Below are 12,949 nucleotides of genomic sequence, written 5' to 3' on the forward strand. Positions count from 1 at the left end.
TAATGTATTATTAGCCCCAGGGGTACAGGTCTGTGAATCGCCAGGTTTACACACTTCACAGCACTCACCATAGCATATACCCTCCCCAGTGTCCATAACCCAACCACCCTCTCCCTACCCACCCCCCCACCCCCAGCAACCCTCTGTTTTGTGAGATTAAGAGTCTCTCATGGTTTTTCTCCTTCCTAATCCCATCTTGTTTCATTTTTTTCCTTCCCTACCCCCCAAGTCTGCCATGTTGCCTCTCAAATTCTTCATATCAGGGAGATCATATGATAATTGTCTTTCTCTGATTGACTTATTTCGCTCAACAGATGAAAGGATATAGAATGTTTTGAATTTAGTACTTTTACTTCAAGCTGATTCAAAGAGACTTGAATATAAAAAAAAAAAGAATCTGTAAGCAAGGGTTTGGGGAACAGATGGAGACAGAACTGTTGGCTAACTAGGAGGCAATTTATGGCTGAATCCTGCCTTGTGGGACCATTAGCGGGGCTTATGGAACTCTCTGCCCTCTGCCATGCCCCCATTTTTCTTCTTTTTCCTCAAGATAGCTGCTTTATGAACAACACACAGATCTTTAAGGGATGGAGCAACTACTTTGGCCCCCAAACTCAGCTACACAGGTATTTCAGTTGGATGCCTCTAACTTTACGGTTCTTTCCAGTGTCCTCCCCCAAATCGGAATAAATCTTCCCTACACAACTGAAGTCAGTTTTGTCTCAAATCATAATCTATTTCTTTGTGTGTATTTTCCTCTCTGAATTGTATTTTTTTTTTATTTCAATCAAAGATGATACCCTGGGCACTTCCACTCAACCCCTATCTGATCTTTTTGGTTCTTATTTTGTATTTTTCTTTTATAAGAACTCTTCTCTCTTTTGGACCAGCAGCATGGTTCTGGATCTTTACTTCTTTTGCCCAACTCTGAACACTTGACTTCTTTGCTTCCTGGTGCCGGGCTGTAACAACACCTTGTTAGAATGCTTACTCATACTTACTTATTGGAATAAAGAAACATTCATGGTAAAACTAAGAGATGGCAAGTTTTATGTTATTTTAACTTTTGAGATTCCTCCAGTTGGTCTTGAAGAACCAGAAACAATCCTTTTCCAGAAAGATTACATTCTAACCCAGGGCCACTTCCACAAAATGGGGGTTATGCACTCAATAGTAAAACACCCAATTAAAAGTAATTGTCTCAATCTGAGTTATACATTTCTTTATATTGTTGCATTTTCAGAGCTCCAAAGCAACAGAATCCTGGATGTGGTTTCCTAGACCACAGATCTGCCTTTCAAAGCCTAACCTGACAGATACTGAAACCAAATACTTCAACCAACAATTTACTTCTTTTAAGGTAAGGGTTGATCTCCTTTCTACATCTGCCTGACAGGATGTTTGAGTGATCAAATCAAAAGGCTATAGTGTCCCCCCACCCCCAACTATTCCCGGTAGTTACCTTTGCATGGGACCTTCCTGCTGAGGATTGTGCCCAGAGTGAAGCCATCAATCAGTGTTAGTGTCTCGATCCTTAATGAGATCCCTGTGGCTTAAGCAGAAGAGACGCAGATACGCTTCTTACCTTCAGTGTGAATCAGTGTGAATCAATTTTCCCTTATTTTCAGAGCAGTCTGGCCAAAGGAACTATCTCATTCTCTGGGTTCAGCTTGGTTGGGAGATTTTTAACTTCATGCTTCCAGGGTCTGGTTCCATTACTCCCTGGACTTGCTCTTCATATTATCTGTGATTTCCACTCATTGCAACATGGCTGCTCCCTCCATGAAGGTTCTTCTTTCCTATATCTATCTCAACAGAGCTCCCAGTTCTGACACAGTGAAGGGTAGAGACCTGAAGCCTTCTCTTCTCTGATGCAATCTCACCTACCTGTCTACAGGGTGTGATGGTGGCCAGTTGCTTTTACAATAATTAGGTGCTTAGCTATTTAGAAAAATTCTGCACACAAGTAAGAAACTGTGATTCCGAAACTCCAATTAGTGAAATGTGCCAGGCAAAATTCATCTAGGCACCAAGGGCTTGGGAAAATTTTTACTATAGAAGAAACAAACAAACAAAAAATAGAAGAAGATGAAAAGGAAGGAAAGAGAAGGAGGAAGGAGGAGGAGGAGAAGAAATTGAGTCTACAGATATCCTAAGCATAGATAGTGTACTATATCAAAACACCCGCTGAGAAAGAGAAAGAAATTTCTTCTTCCCACACTGGGGCTCACCTCTCACTATACATGGCCCTGTCCCAGGAGTCGTCAGTAGCAACTCTCTGTGGTCAATAACAGATAATTCCAGGTCAAAAAAAGCGTTCTGAAATCAAGATGTTTTTAGATCAATGATTCTCCAAGTGAATCCAGGGATCTCTGGTGGGTCTGCAAAGATTCTTACAATTGTTTTGTGGGCTGGGTCAAAACGCAAGGCGTAGAAGTGTGTGGGATGGTTTTTTTGTTTTGTTTTGTTTTCCTTTGAAACATTTTCCACTGAGGATTTCAATCAAAACTTAAAAGCACCCAAACAAGCATGTCTAAAGGGAGCTACAAATAATTGACAGGAATTTGGCAAAAACATCTCAAAAATGTTTTCTTTTGTTTGCTGGCTTATTTAATCTACTAAACAGGTAAAACTCTTTTGTCCTGCTCAAATAAGTAGTCTGAGGACTATATATCTTAAGACTCACCAGTCCAGATGAAAAAAACCTTGCAAAGCACACCTTTGAGGGGAGGAAAGTCAGGTCCTTTTTCATTTTCCAGTGTCATTTACTTCCTGGTCCTCTCCAAGCAATGCTTTTTAGTTCAATGCCCACTTCCCTGAAGTCGGAAGCAGCCACTGCCAGAAAGAACCCTTTTCTGCTTCTTTCACAGCTGTCTTTACTCAGGTTTCCCTTTCAGGGAGCAGGAGCTCAGGTGTGGGGTAAAAGGGATGTCAGCTGAGGCTGTAGCTTGGGAAGATCTGCTCCACAGCAGAAGTTAACCCCAGTAGAGCCTGAACTGCTGGAGAGGACTTTTTGAGTTACCTGCTGACTCAGTTATTAGCCATAAAGCATGACAAAGCTACCAGGCCATGAGATAAAATTTAGTATTTATGGCTAGGTCTGCCTTTCCCTCTCTAACAGAGCAATGTGCATGTTCAGCTATTTGTTGGACCAATTTGCACAACCGTATCTCTTAGAAGGATTTCAAAAGAGGCTGTCTACCCTATAGGTAAATGGTGTGGAAGCTATAAATTGGAATGGACTTGGACACTGCTAATTGGATTTTGCTGAAGTATTTGCAATATTATTTACCTATCTGTTTAATTCCTTCATGTGTACAAAGTGCTGATAATTCAGATGCCACTCTGAACTACCTACATTCTGTTAGCCCTCTTAATCCTTTGGTGCAGACCCACCCATGAATAAAGGAAACGGTGTTCTTCCCACCTTGGTTGATAAGGTGAAAACAACTTGTTCACTCTTTCAGTGCAATTGGAGGGGGGGTGGGAAGAAAGAAAAAGAAAAAACCCAATCCCAACATCTGGATGGAATTTATTACATACATTTCTGCCCTGCGCCCCCCCTGCCCCTTGGATGTTTCTGCTAATGATTCTCTCTTCCAAAGTCTGCAGAGGCTCAATGACTCAGCCTGCCAGGGAATGATTCTGTGCTGCCAGTTACTATAGGTTGGTTTAAATAGGTTGTCAAGATGCTGTAGCTGTGACCAAATCCCTGGCAGGGGGAGGTGGGGCAGCATGGCCATGCAAGCATGCTCACATATTTATGTGTGAATACCCAATGGGAGAACTATTTGCCCTTCTGGAGAAACTGGAGGATCTGTATTATATTGTGTGGTGTCCCAGCCCTAGAATATGACACATGTGGGTAAAGGCCACAAATATATTTATGTCTTGAGGAGAAGATCTCTGTTTGATGCCAGTCATGGCTAATGTTTGTAGGGTATAGCAGAAAGAGGACTAAAATATTAGAAGACCCTGGTTTCAGCTCTGCCACTTACAAGCCTTGGGATATTAAGCTAATTTATCTGCTTTCTCTGAGCTTCAGCTTCTTTATCAGTAATGTGGGTAAATATTATCCCCAGTGGAGATACTGGGGAATGAATTGAGATAATGGTTTGTAACCTGATGGTGGGGTTCCATGCACATGAACAGCATATGAACCTGGGGGAGCACATTATGGCAAAAGAGAACTCTTCCTTGAAAAAAAAAAAAGACCCCACAATTATAATGGGAACCAGGGAAGGAGTCCAATGACTGCCAAATACTCCTGTCTTAGTGCACCTTTTTGGAGGATATTTGCTCTTAAAGCAGAATGGAAAAGGCACTGAACAGGAAGTTAGGAAATTGGTATTATAGTTCTGATTCTGGTAACAGACCTAGATAAAATTGGGCAAGTCATTTAATCTCTACGTCTGTTTCCTCACCTATATAATTGTGATATTCATAATTTCATTTTCCAAAGCATAGTATAATTGTGAAACTTAAATAAGATGAGGTCTATATAAGAAAGTATACAACATGTAAAAATAAAATTATAACTTATATGAGTCAAAAACTTCAAAAGAATCCTGCCAACCCAGCAATGTCTAATGTGCTCTGACAAGCTTGTCTGAAACTTAGTTTAATCCTGTTTTTTTGGTTGAACAGAATATAACTGGCAATGCTTTCACCAAACACCCCCAAATAGCCAGTCCCTTCTGTTCTGTGTCTAATTCTTCAAGGGCAATGAGAAATAACACTAGAAAATGAACAAAGGCTTGCCTCCAGCTATTCTAAGTCTTCTGTGAGTGCATGTTTCAAGTTTTTTTTTTTTTAAGATTTTATTTATTTATTTGACAGACAGAGATCACAAATAGGCAGAGAAGCAGGTGGGGGAGTGGGGGAAACAGGCTCCCTGCTGAGCAGAGAGCCCGATGTGGGGTTCCATCCCAGAGCCCTGGGATCATGACCAGAGCTAAAGGCAGAGGCTTTAATCCACTGAGCCACCCAGGCACCCCGCATGTTTCAAGTTTTTAAGCCATGTCTTTGATGGCTAGTATTGAGGAGCATGTTTGGAACCCAATGGCTTCAGGAGCTTGTTCTATGTTCTGACCTTAAAATATAGTAGAGCAAGCCAGGAGATCTGGCAGGCAGGGAAGGGGTCAACATTGCAACTTTAAGAAGCTTAAGACAGGGGCACCTGGGTGGCTCAGTGGGTTAAGCCTCTGCCTTCGGCTCAGGTCATGATCTCAGGGTCCTGGGATCGAGCCCCGGATCGGGTTCTCTGCTCGGCAGTGAGCCTGCTTCCCCCTCTCTCTGCCTGCCTCTCTGTCTACTTGTGCTCTCTCTCTCTCTCTCTCTCTCTGTCAAATAAATAAATAAATAAAATCTTAAAAAAAAAAAAAAAAGAAGCTTAAGACAAAGTCCTACCCTCAAATCACTCATCACCCAGAACCTTGTAAACACTGACTTCCAACAGCAGCCCAGAAGGAGAATAGTCCTGTTTATCAGATTTTTTGTTCCCCTAATAATCGAAGAAAATAGTTATAGAAGAAAGTTAGAAAAACCAATGTTTGTCCTATTTTTTGCTTCTGCATTTTCTTCTATGACCCAGCATATTGCGGATCTGCCCTGGGTGAAGAGATTATGGGAGAGGCTTATGGAGCAGGCTATCAATTCTAAGGCATTGAGGGTTTATCCTTCTCTTATATCAAAGGGCTGCCTGGAAGGTTCTTCCCATTTATGGATCAGCCTGGGCCCTAAAACAAAGGCATCTACCCCAAACTCTTCTGCATGCACATGAGGACATGTGAACATAGATCTTTGCCCACAAATTCTGCTTTTTGCATAGAGCCGCTGAAGCCATAGGTTAGATGGGGAGCAGGGAGGTAGTGAGTGGACAGTGAGAATTAGGATTAAATCTTTCCTCAGGTGCCCTGGTCTTGGTCTGCAAAGGAAAAGACGATGCTAGCTACCCCAGCTCCAAGCATGCAGATCTCCTCCCCAGGTTTCCATGAATAATCCCTGCTCACATATCAGTAAGGACAGGAACCCACTGGAACTAACACAAACCCTCACATTTAAAGTCCCAAACAGATCCAAATCCAGACTTGCCAGAGTGGGTCCATATAATCTACCCTTGTATAAGGAGTTACTCGCATGAATTTCTTTTTTTTTTTTTTAAGATTTATTTATTTATTTGACACAGAGAGAGAGAGAGCACAAGCAGGGGGAGCAGCAGTCAGAGGGAGAGGGAGAAGCAGGCCCCGGGCAGAGCAGGGAACACAACACGGGGCTTGATCCTAGGACCCCTAGAGCCTGAGCCTAAGGCAGGTGCCCAACTGACTGAGCCAGCTGGGTGCCCCTGAATTTCTTTATAATACTTGTGGATTCTCCTTCAGGAGCAGCTTGGAAAAGTTTAGACCCCCTCTTAGAGAGCCTGAATCTAGTTAGATACCTGGTAAGCAAGCAGATAAAGGGCTGCTTCTTAAATATTTTTAAGATGTGGGATATGTCCGTTCATTAGAGACAAGAGCAAATAGGGACAGTTTCCATTTGGGGGGCATCTGTCAGGAGGCTTTTAGGGAATCCTAAAAAGTTCTAGCGAGTAGTAGTCCCATTCTTCCAGCCTTTCTTGTTTGAACTTCCACCTGTCTGAGCTTGAGGAGAGTCCAAGTGGGCCGGAAGTCCAAGGGAGAGGAGGCCCCTTGGCAGGAGGGCTATACTTTTGAGTACAGGCTGTCAGGATTAGGGTAGGTGCTTCCCCCTTACCCAAAAATCTTGTCCCCTGGCTGGCCTCCTTCATCTAGTTCTTCGGGCCCTGTGATCTTTGCAAAGCAAACCATATGGTTTTGATTCTGGCTTCTAACTTACTAAGAGCATTTCATGTCGCTGGTGGCAAGAAGCCCTCTGGCCTCTTTTAACAACTGCTCTGCATCTAAGAGAGGATGCCAGCTCTTTTGGACTCTCTCTTAAAAGCCCAATGGAGGGTAACATACAGTGTGGAAGAGGGGTACCCAGAATGGCTGTAGGGGTGGGGAGATATTCCTGGGATTCAAAGAGATAGACTCTAAGTTTAGGCACCTGTGGGTGTATGTCCAGAGAACTGCCCCCCCCCGCCCCACAAATTTCCATCTGAGTCTTCTGGTGAGATGACTCTCCCAAGAGACGGGAGAGCAGGACCTAGTCCTTCTGAAAGAGATAGCGAAGGGAAGTATTATCTGACATAGGGACCACACAGATTTTCTAATCCCACAAATTGGCACTTCAGTCACCAAAACAGCTGCAGTCAGATTAACTTCAGATGAGTTTCAGTGGGGTTCAGGGGAAGAAAATTCTGTGATTTGAGTCGTAAGGAAGGTGAAGGTTAAGGGAAGTTAATCACTTCTCAGAAGGGATCAAAGACACTCTTATGTGAAATGGGTGATGGTCACAAGCTAAGAAAAACCCAAAAGTAACATTTTGTTTATTTATATAATGCTTTATAGCTAGTCATTTGGTCTTGTTTTTGGACCCACACATTTGCTGACCTTTCCGCTTGGAATGCTTTTTAAAGTGGATCCCCATATAGTTATCTCCCCCCCCCCATTTTTTTTGATTTAGCAAAAACTTCAAGCATCTCCTACATTTTGTTAGTTATCTCCTTCTTGTCCTCCGAATTTCATTGTCTCCTCCTCAGAGAGGGCTTACCCGACTAACCTCTCTCAGGTGATTCCTTCTTTTTCCCTATCACATTATTTATTTCCTTCCCAGAACTCCTCATTATTTGATATTATAGACATTCCTCATATTATTTTGTTTCACCTTATTATGCTTTGCAGATATTACATTTTTTACAAGTTGAAGATTTGTGGCAACCCTGCATTGAGCAAGTCTATTGGTGCCATTTTTCCAAAAGCATTTGCTCACTTTGTGACACTGTATCACATTTTGGTAATTCCCACAATATTCCAAGGTTTTTCATTATTATTATATTTGTCATGGTGATCTGTGTTCAGTGATCTTTGCCGTTATAATTGTTTGGAGGTGCTGCCAACGGTGCTCATGTAAGATGGCAAACTTAATTGATAAATGTATGTGCGGTGACTATTCCACCAATAGGTTGTTCCCTCATCTCTTTCCCTCTCCTTCAGCCTCCCTGTTCTCTGAGACACAACAATATGGAAATTAGGCCAATTAATAACCCTACAGTGGCCTCTAAGTGCTTAAGTGAAAGGAAGAATTGCATGTGTCTCACTTTAAATCAAAAGCTGGAAATGATTCAGCTTAGTGAGGAAGGCATGTCAAAAGCTGAGAGGGGCCAAAAGCTAGGCCTCTTGCACCAAACAGTTAGCCAAGTCGTGAGTGCAAAGGAAAAGTTCCTGAAGGAAATTAAAAGTGTTATTTCAGTGAACACACAAATGATAAGAAAGCAAAGCAACCTTATTGTTGATATGGAGACCGTTTTTAGTAGTCTGTATAGAAGATCAAACCAACTACAACAGTCCCTTAGGCCAAACCCTAATCCACAGCAAGGCTCTAACTCTCTTCAATTCTGTGAAGGCTGAGAGAGATGAGGAAGCTGCAGAAGAAAAGTTCAAAGCGAGTAGTGGTTTGTTCTAAAGGTTTAAGGAAAACAGGTGTCTTCATAACATAACTGCAAGGTGAAGCAGTGAGTGATGATGTAGAAGCTGCAGGAAGTTTGGGTTTTTTAAACTTTTTTTCAAGATTTTTATTTATTTAACACAGAGAGAGAGATCACAAGTAGGCGGAGAGGTAGGCAGAGAGAGAGGGGGGAAGCAGGCTCCCTGTTGAGCAGAGAGCCCGATGCGGGGCTCGATCCCAGGACCATGAGACCATGACCTGAGCTGAAGGCAGAGGCTCAACACTCTGAGCCACCCAGGTGCCCCAAAGCTGCAGGAAGTTATCCAGAAAATCTGGCTAAGATAATTCATGCAGGTGGCTACAGTAAACAACAGATTTTAGATGAAATAGCCTTATACTGGAAGAAGATGCCATCTCGGACTTTCATAGCTACAGAGGAATAGTTTAATGTCTGGCTTCAAAGCTTCAAAGGACAGGCTGACTTTTGTGCTAGGGGCCAATGTGGCTGGTGGCTTTAAGTTGAAGTCAGTGTGCTCAATGACCATTCTAAAAATCCTGGGGCCCTTAAGAAGTATGCTAAATTTACTCTGCCTATGCTCTATAAATTTACCAACAAACCTGGATGACAGCACATCTGCTTACAAGATTCACTGAATATGTAAAGCCCGCTGTTGAGATCTATGACTCAGAAAAAAGATTCCTTTCAAAATATTATTGTTTATTGACAATGTCCCTGCTCACCTAGGAGCTCTGAAAAAGATACACAAGATTCATGTTGTCTTCATGCTGCTAACACAGCACCCTTCTGCAGCCCATGGATCTAGGAGTAATTTTGACTTTCAAGTCTTATTATTTAAAAAATACATTTCACAAGACTGTAACTGCTATAGATAGTGATTCATCTGCTCTGATATATCTGGGAAAATTAATAACCTTCTGGAAAGGATTAACCATTTTAGATGCCCTTAAGAACATTGGGTGAATGGGCTCCTAGGTGGCTCAGTGGGTTAACCTCTACCTTCAACTCAGGTCATGATCTCAGGATCCTGGGATCGAGCTCCCTCTCTCTCTCTCTGCCTACTTGTGATCTCTCTCTGTCAAATAAATTAATAAAAATCTTTTTTTAAAAAAAGAACATTTGTGATTCATGGGAAAAGATCACAATATCAACATTAGCAGGGGTTTGACCTCATGGTTTGAGGGGTTCAAGACTTCAGTGAAAGAAGCAACTGCAGATGTGATGGAAATAACAAGAGAGCAAGAAGTGGAGCTGAATAGAGGACACAGGGAGATGGAGAGGAGAAGGGAGTTGAGGGAAATTGGAAGGGGAGATGAACCATGAGAGACTATGGACTCCGAAAAATAATCTGAGGGTTTTGAAGGGGTTGGGGGTGGGAGGTTGGGGGAGCCAGGTGGTGGGTATTATGAAGGGCACGTATGGCATGGAGCACTGGGTGTGGTGCATAAACGATGAATTCTGTTACGCTGAAAAGAAATTAATTTTAAAAAAAGGAAGAAAAAGAAGAAGAAGCGGAGCTGAAGGTGAGACTGGATTGCCGCAATCCTGTGATAAAACTTCCATGGATGAGGAGTCGCTTCTTACACATGAGTAAAGAAAGAGGTTACCTGAGATGGAAACTACTCCTGGTGAAGACCGTTGAAATGACAACAAAGAACTTAGAATATCACATAAACCTACTTGATAAAGCAGTGGCAGGATTTGAGAGGACTGAAAGTTCTCTTGTGAGTAAAATGCTATCAAACAGGATCGCATGCTACAGAGAAATTGCTTGTGAAAGGAAGAGTCAATTCTTGTGGCACATTTCATTGTTGTCTTATTTTAAGAAACTGCTACCATCACCCCAACCTTCAGCAACCACCATCCTGATCAGTTAGCAGCCATCAACATTAAGGCAAGACCGCTCCACCAGCAAAAAGATCAGGACTAACCAAAAGTGCCGATGATGGTTAACATTCTTTTAGCAATAAGATGGCTTTTATTTTATTTTTTTAAAGATTTTATTTATTCATTTGACAGACAGAGAGAGAGCGAACGAGCACAGCAGGGGGAGCGTCAGGCAGAGGAAGAGGGAGAAGCAGGCTCCCCGATGAGCAGGGAGCCAGACGTGGGGCTCGATCCCAGGACTTTGGGATCATGACCTGAGCTGAAGGCAGATGCTTAACCGACGGAGCCACCCAGGGGCCCCAACAAAATGTCTTTTAAATGATGTAAGTACGTGTTTTTTTAGACGTAATGCACACTGAATAGAGAGTGGTAGACTGGAACCGAAACTTCAACATCCCCACAGTATACCTGTGTCTTGTTTGTTTACTTGTTTTGTTCTGAGTTATACAACTATAATGTAAGCTCCATGAAAACATCCTGTCTATCTTGTTCACTGCTGCATCTTCAGTGCCTTAGAATAGTGCCTGCAGAGCATCAGATGTTCAACCAGTATGAACCGAACAATGGAATGAATGAGTGGAGTGTTAGGATTGGGAGAACCAGGCAAGGAAAGCTAAGTAAAACTGGAATGGTATGCATATGGCTGGAAAAAGAGAGAAATCCAGAGAGGAAATCGGGGCCAGTAACCAATCTTCTGAGAAGGGGAAATAGAAAGTGAAAATAAAAGAACAACCACAGTTTTTTTCTTTGTGAAAGAATGAATCATTCTTACCTTTCTCTACACTCCCCATCCCAAAAGACTGACCAGGGTCTTCTGTTCTGGAGATCAGGACTTTTCTCACCCAGAAGACAAATGAACAAATTTGAGAGGCTTTTGTTTTTGAAATCAGCCCAGAGTCTCGGAGGTGACAAAGTTGTTTCGACTGAGAGAAGGAAGTGCTCTTTGGATTAGACAGGGACAGAGGAGAATCTCCCAAGCCTCGCTCTGGAGAGAATGGTGCTAAAGGGCATGGTAGTCTTCTTGGACATCCAGGTCCTGCTTCACTCTCCCACAGACCCCTGGGATGGCAGAACCTTGAATGGGGAGGACTGTGTGCTCAAGGAGGTGAGCAAAGACACGGCTGTGTGGGAGCCTCGGAAGAAGTCTCCATGCCCCAGCAAGGCTTAGACAAAAGGTCCTAGAATAGACAATTTTCCTGGGCAAAGAGTTTTAAGGGTGGCCGGCACTGATTAGAGATTTTCCCCAAATACCTATAAGCCCCTGAAAAAGGACCAAGGTTGGATTTTATACCCATTGGTGGATATTTAGTCTAGAAAACGAAAGGATATTTAATCTAGAAAACTAAAGAAATGTAATGTTTCCGCAACCCATATGTCATGGAACAAAGCTTTACCTGTTAACGGTGTTTAACACCAGCCTTCACCCCTTTCTTTAAAGTATTTAGGTTTCTTCGTTCAAAGAAACCACCAACCTGATTTGTTAACCTGCCTTTCAGGAGTTGGAAGCTGGAACTGTTCCAGGATATGTGTGTATGGGTGTGCATGCTGCTCTATGAAACATGCCTATTCCCGTCCGGTTCCTCTCTTACCAATTCAAAGAGCCTGAGTCAAAGGTAGACTTGGATAAAGACATCCCCTGGAAGTGGAAGAAAATGTTGCTGGGCAGAGTGGCATGCAAGATTGGGATTGCTCAGGACTGGGGCTCCTCAGGTTCCCCTGTGAAACCCATCTGCAGGTCTGCACTGCCCCCAGGTGGCCACACCAGAGCTCTGCCCCCCACTTGGTTGGGGGAGAAGAATAGCTGAGATATGCGTGTCTCTTCCAGCTGGAGCTCTTTGGAGACCCAGTAGTGTGTAGACAAGGGGAGAAGCCAAGATCCATAATCACCAAATTGGACACTGAAATGTCTAATAAATGTCTTTTTACAATGTCACTGTATGATTTTGGCATAAACATATTAAGAAAAATCAATTCAGTTCACTAGCTAAAATGTTCAGGGATTTGGGGCAAGGGAACATCAGGTAACTGAGGTTTAGCTAAAATAATTTTTCTGTTTCTATTATTAAAGACTTTTTTAAACCTATGAATACTCTTCTGACATTCAATCATTCAAACAATGATTAGTGACTTAGTTTATGCTATGCACTATATTAGAAATGGAGCATATGAAGACATTGTCTCTGTCTGCAGAGACCCCATGTTTCAGGTAAAGAGATATGTAAGTATAATGTAATTATATTTACTTATCATCAAGGACCACTCCTTATCTGCCATACATAAGGGACTGGTACCCTAAGTTTTTATCCATTCAGGTATATTTTCTTGATTTTGTACAGGTAACATGAGTGATGTATAGATAAAATCTGTAACTAGTATTTGTAAAGATTTTATTTATTATTTGACAGACAGAGATCACAAGTAGCCTGAGAGGGAGGTGGTGGGGGGCGGGAAGCAGGCTCTCTGCCAACAGAGAGCCCAACA

General features: G+C 42.5%; 1 protein-coding gene across 1 annotated transcript in view; it reads right to left on the reverse strand.

The window, feature by feature from the left end:
• The window catches only part of ASIP (agouti signaling protein), a 67,880-nt gene extending 65,519 nt beyond the window's left edge, over positions 1–2,361 (reverse strand). The window contains 1 exon segment of the mRNA XM_032858861.1: positions 2,232–2,361. Within this exon segment, the coding sequence (XP_032714752.1) occupies positions 2,232–2,245 (14 nt within the window). The 5' untranslated portion in view covers positions 2,246–2,361.
• Positions 2,362–12,949: the final 10,588 nt, after the last annotated feature.

Source organism: Lontra canadensis, unplaced genomic scaffold (genome assembly GCF_010015895.1).
Source record: "Lontra canadensis isolate GAN:19392208 unplaced genomic scaffold, GSC_riverotter_1.0 scaffold16, whole genome shotgun sequence".
NCBI lineage: Eukaryota > Metazoa > Chordata > Mammalia > Carnivora > Mustelidae > Lontra > Lontra canadensis.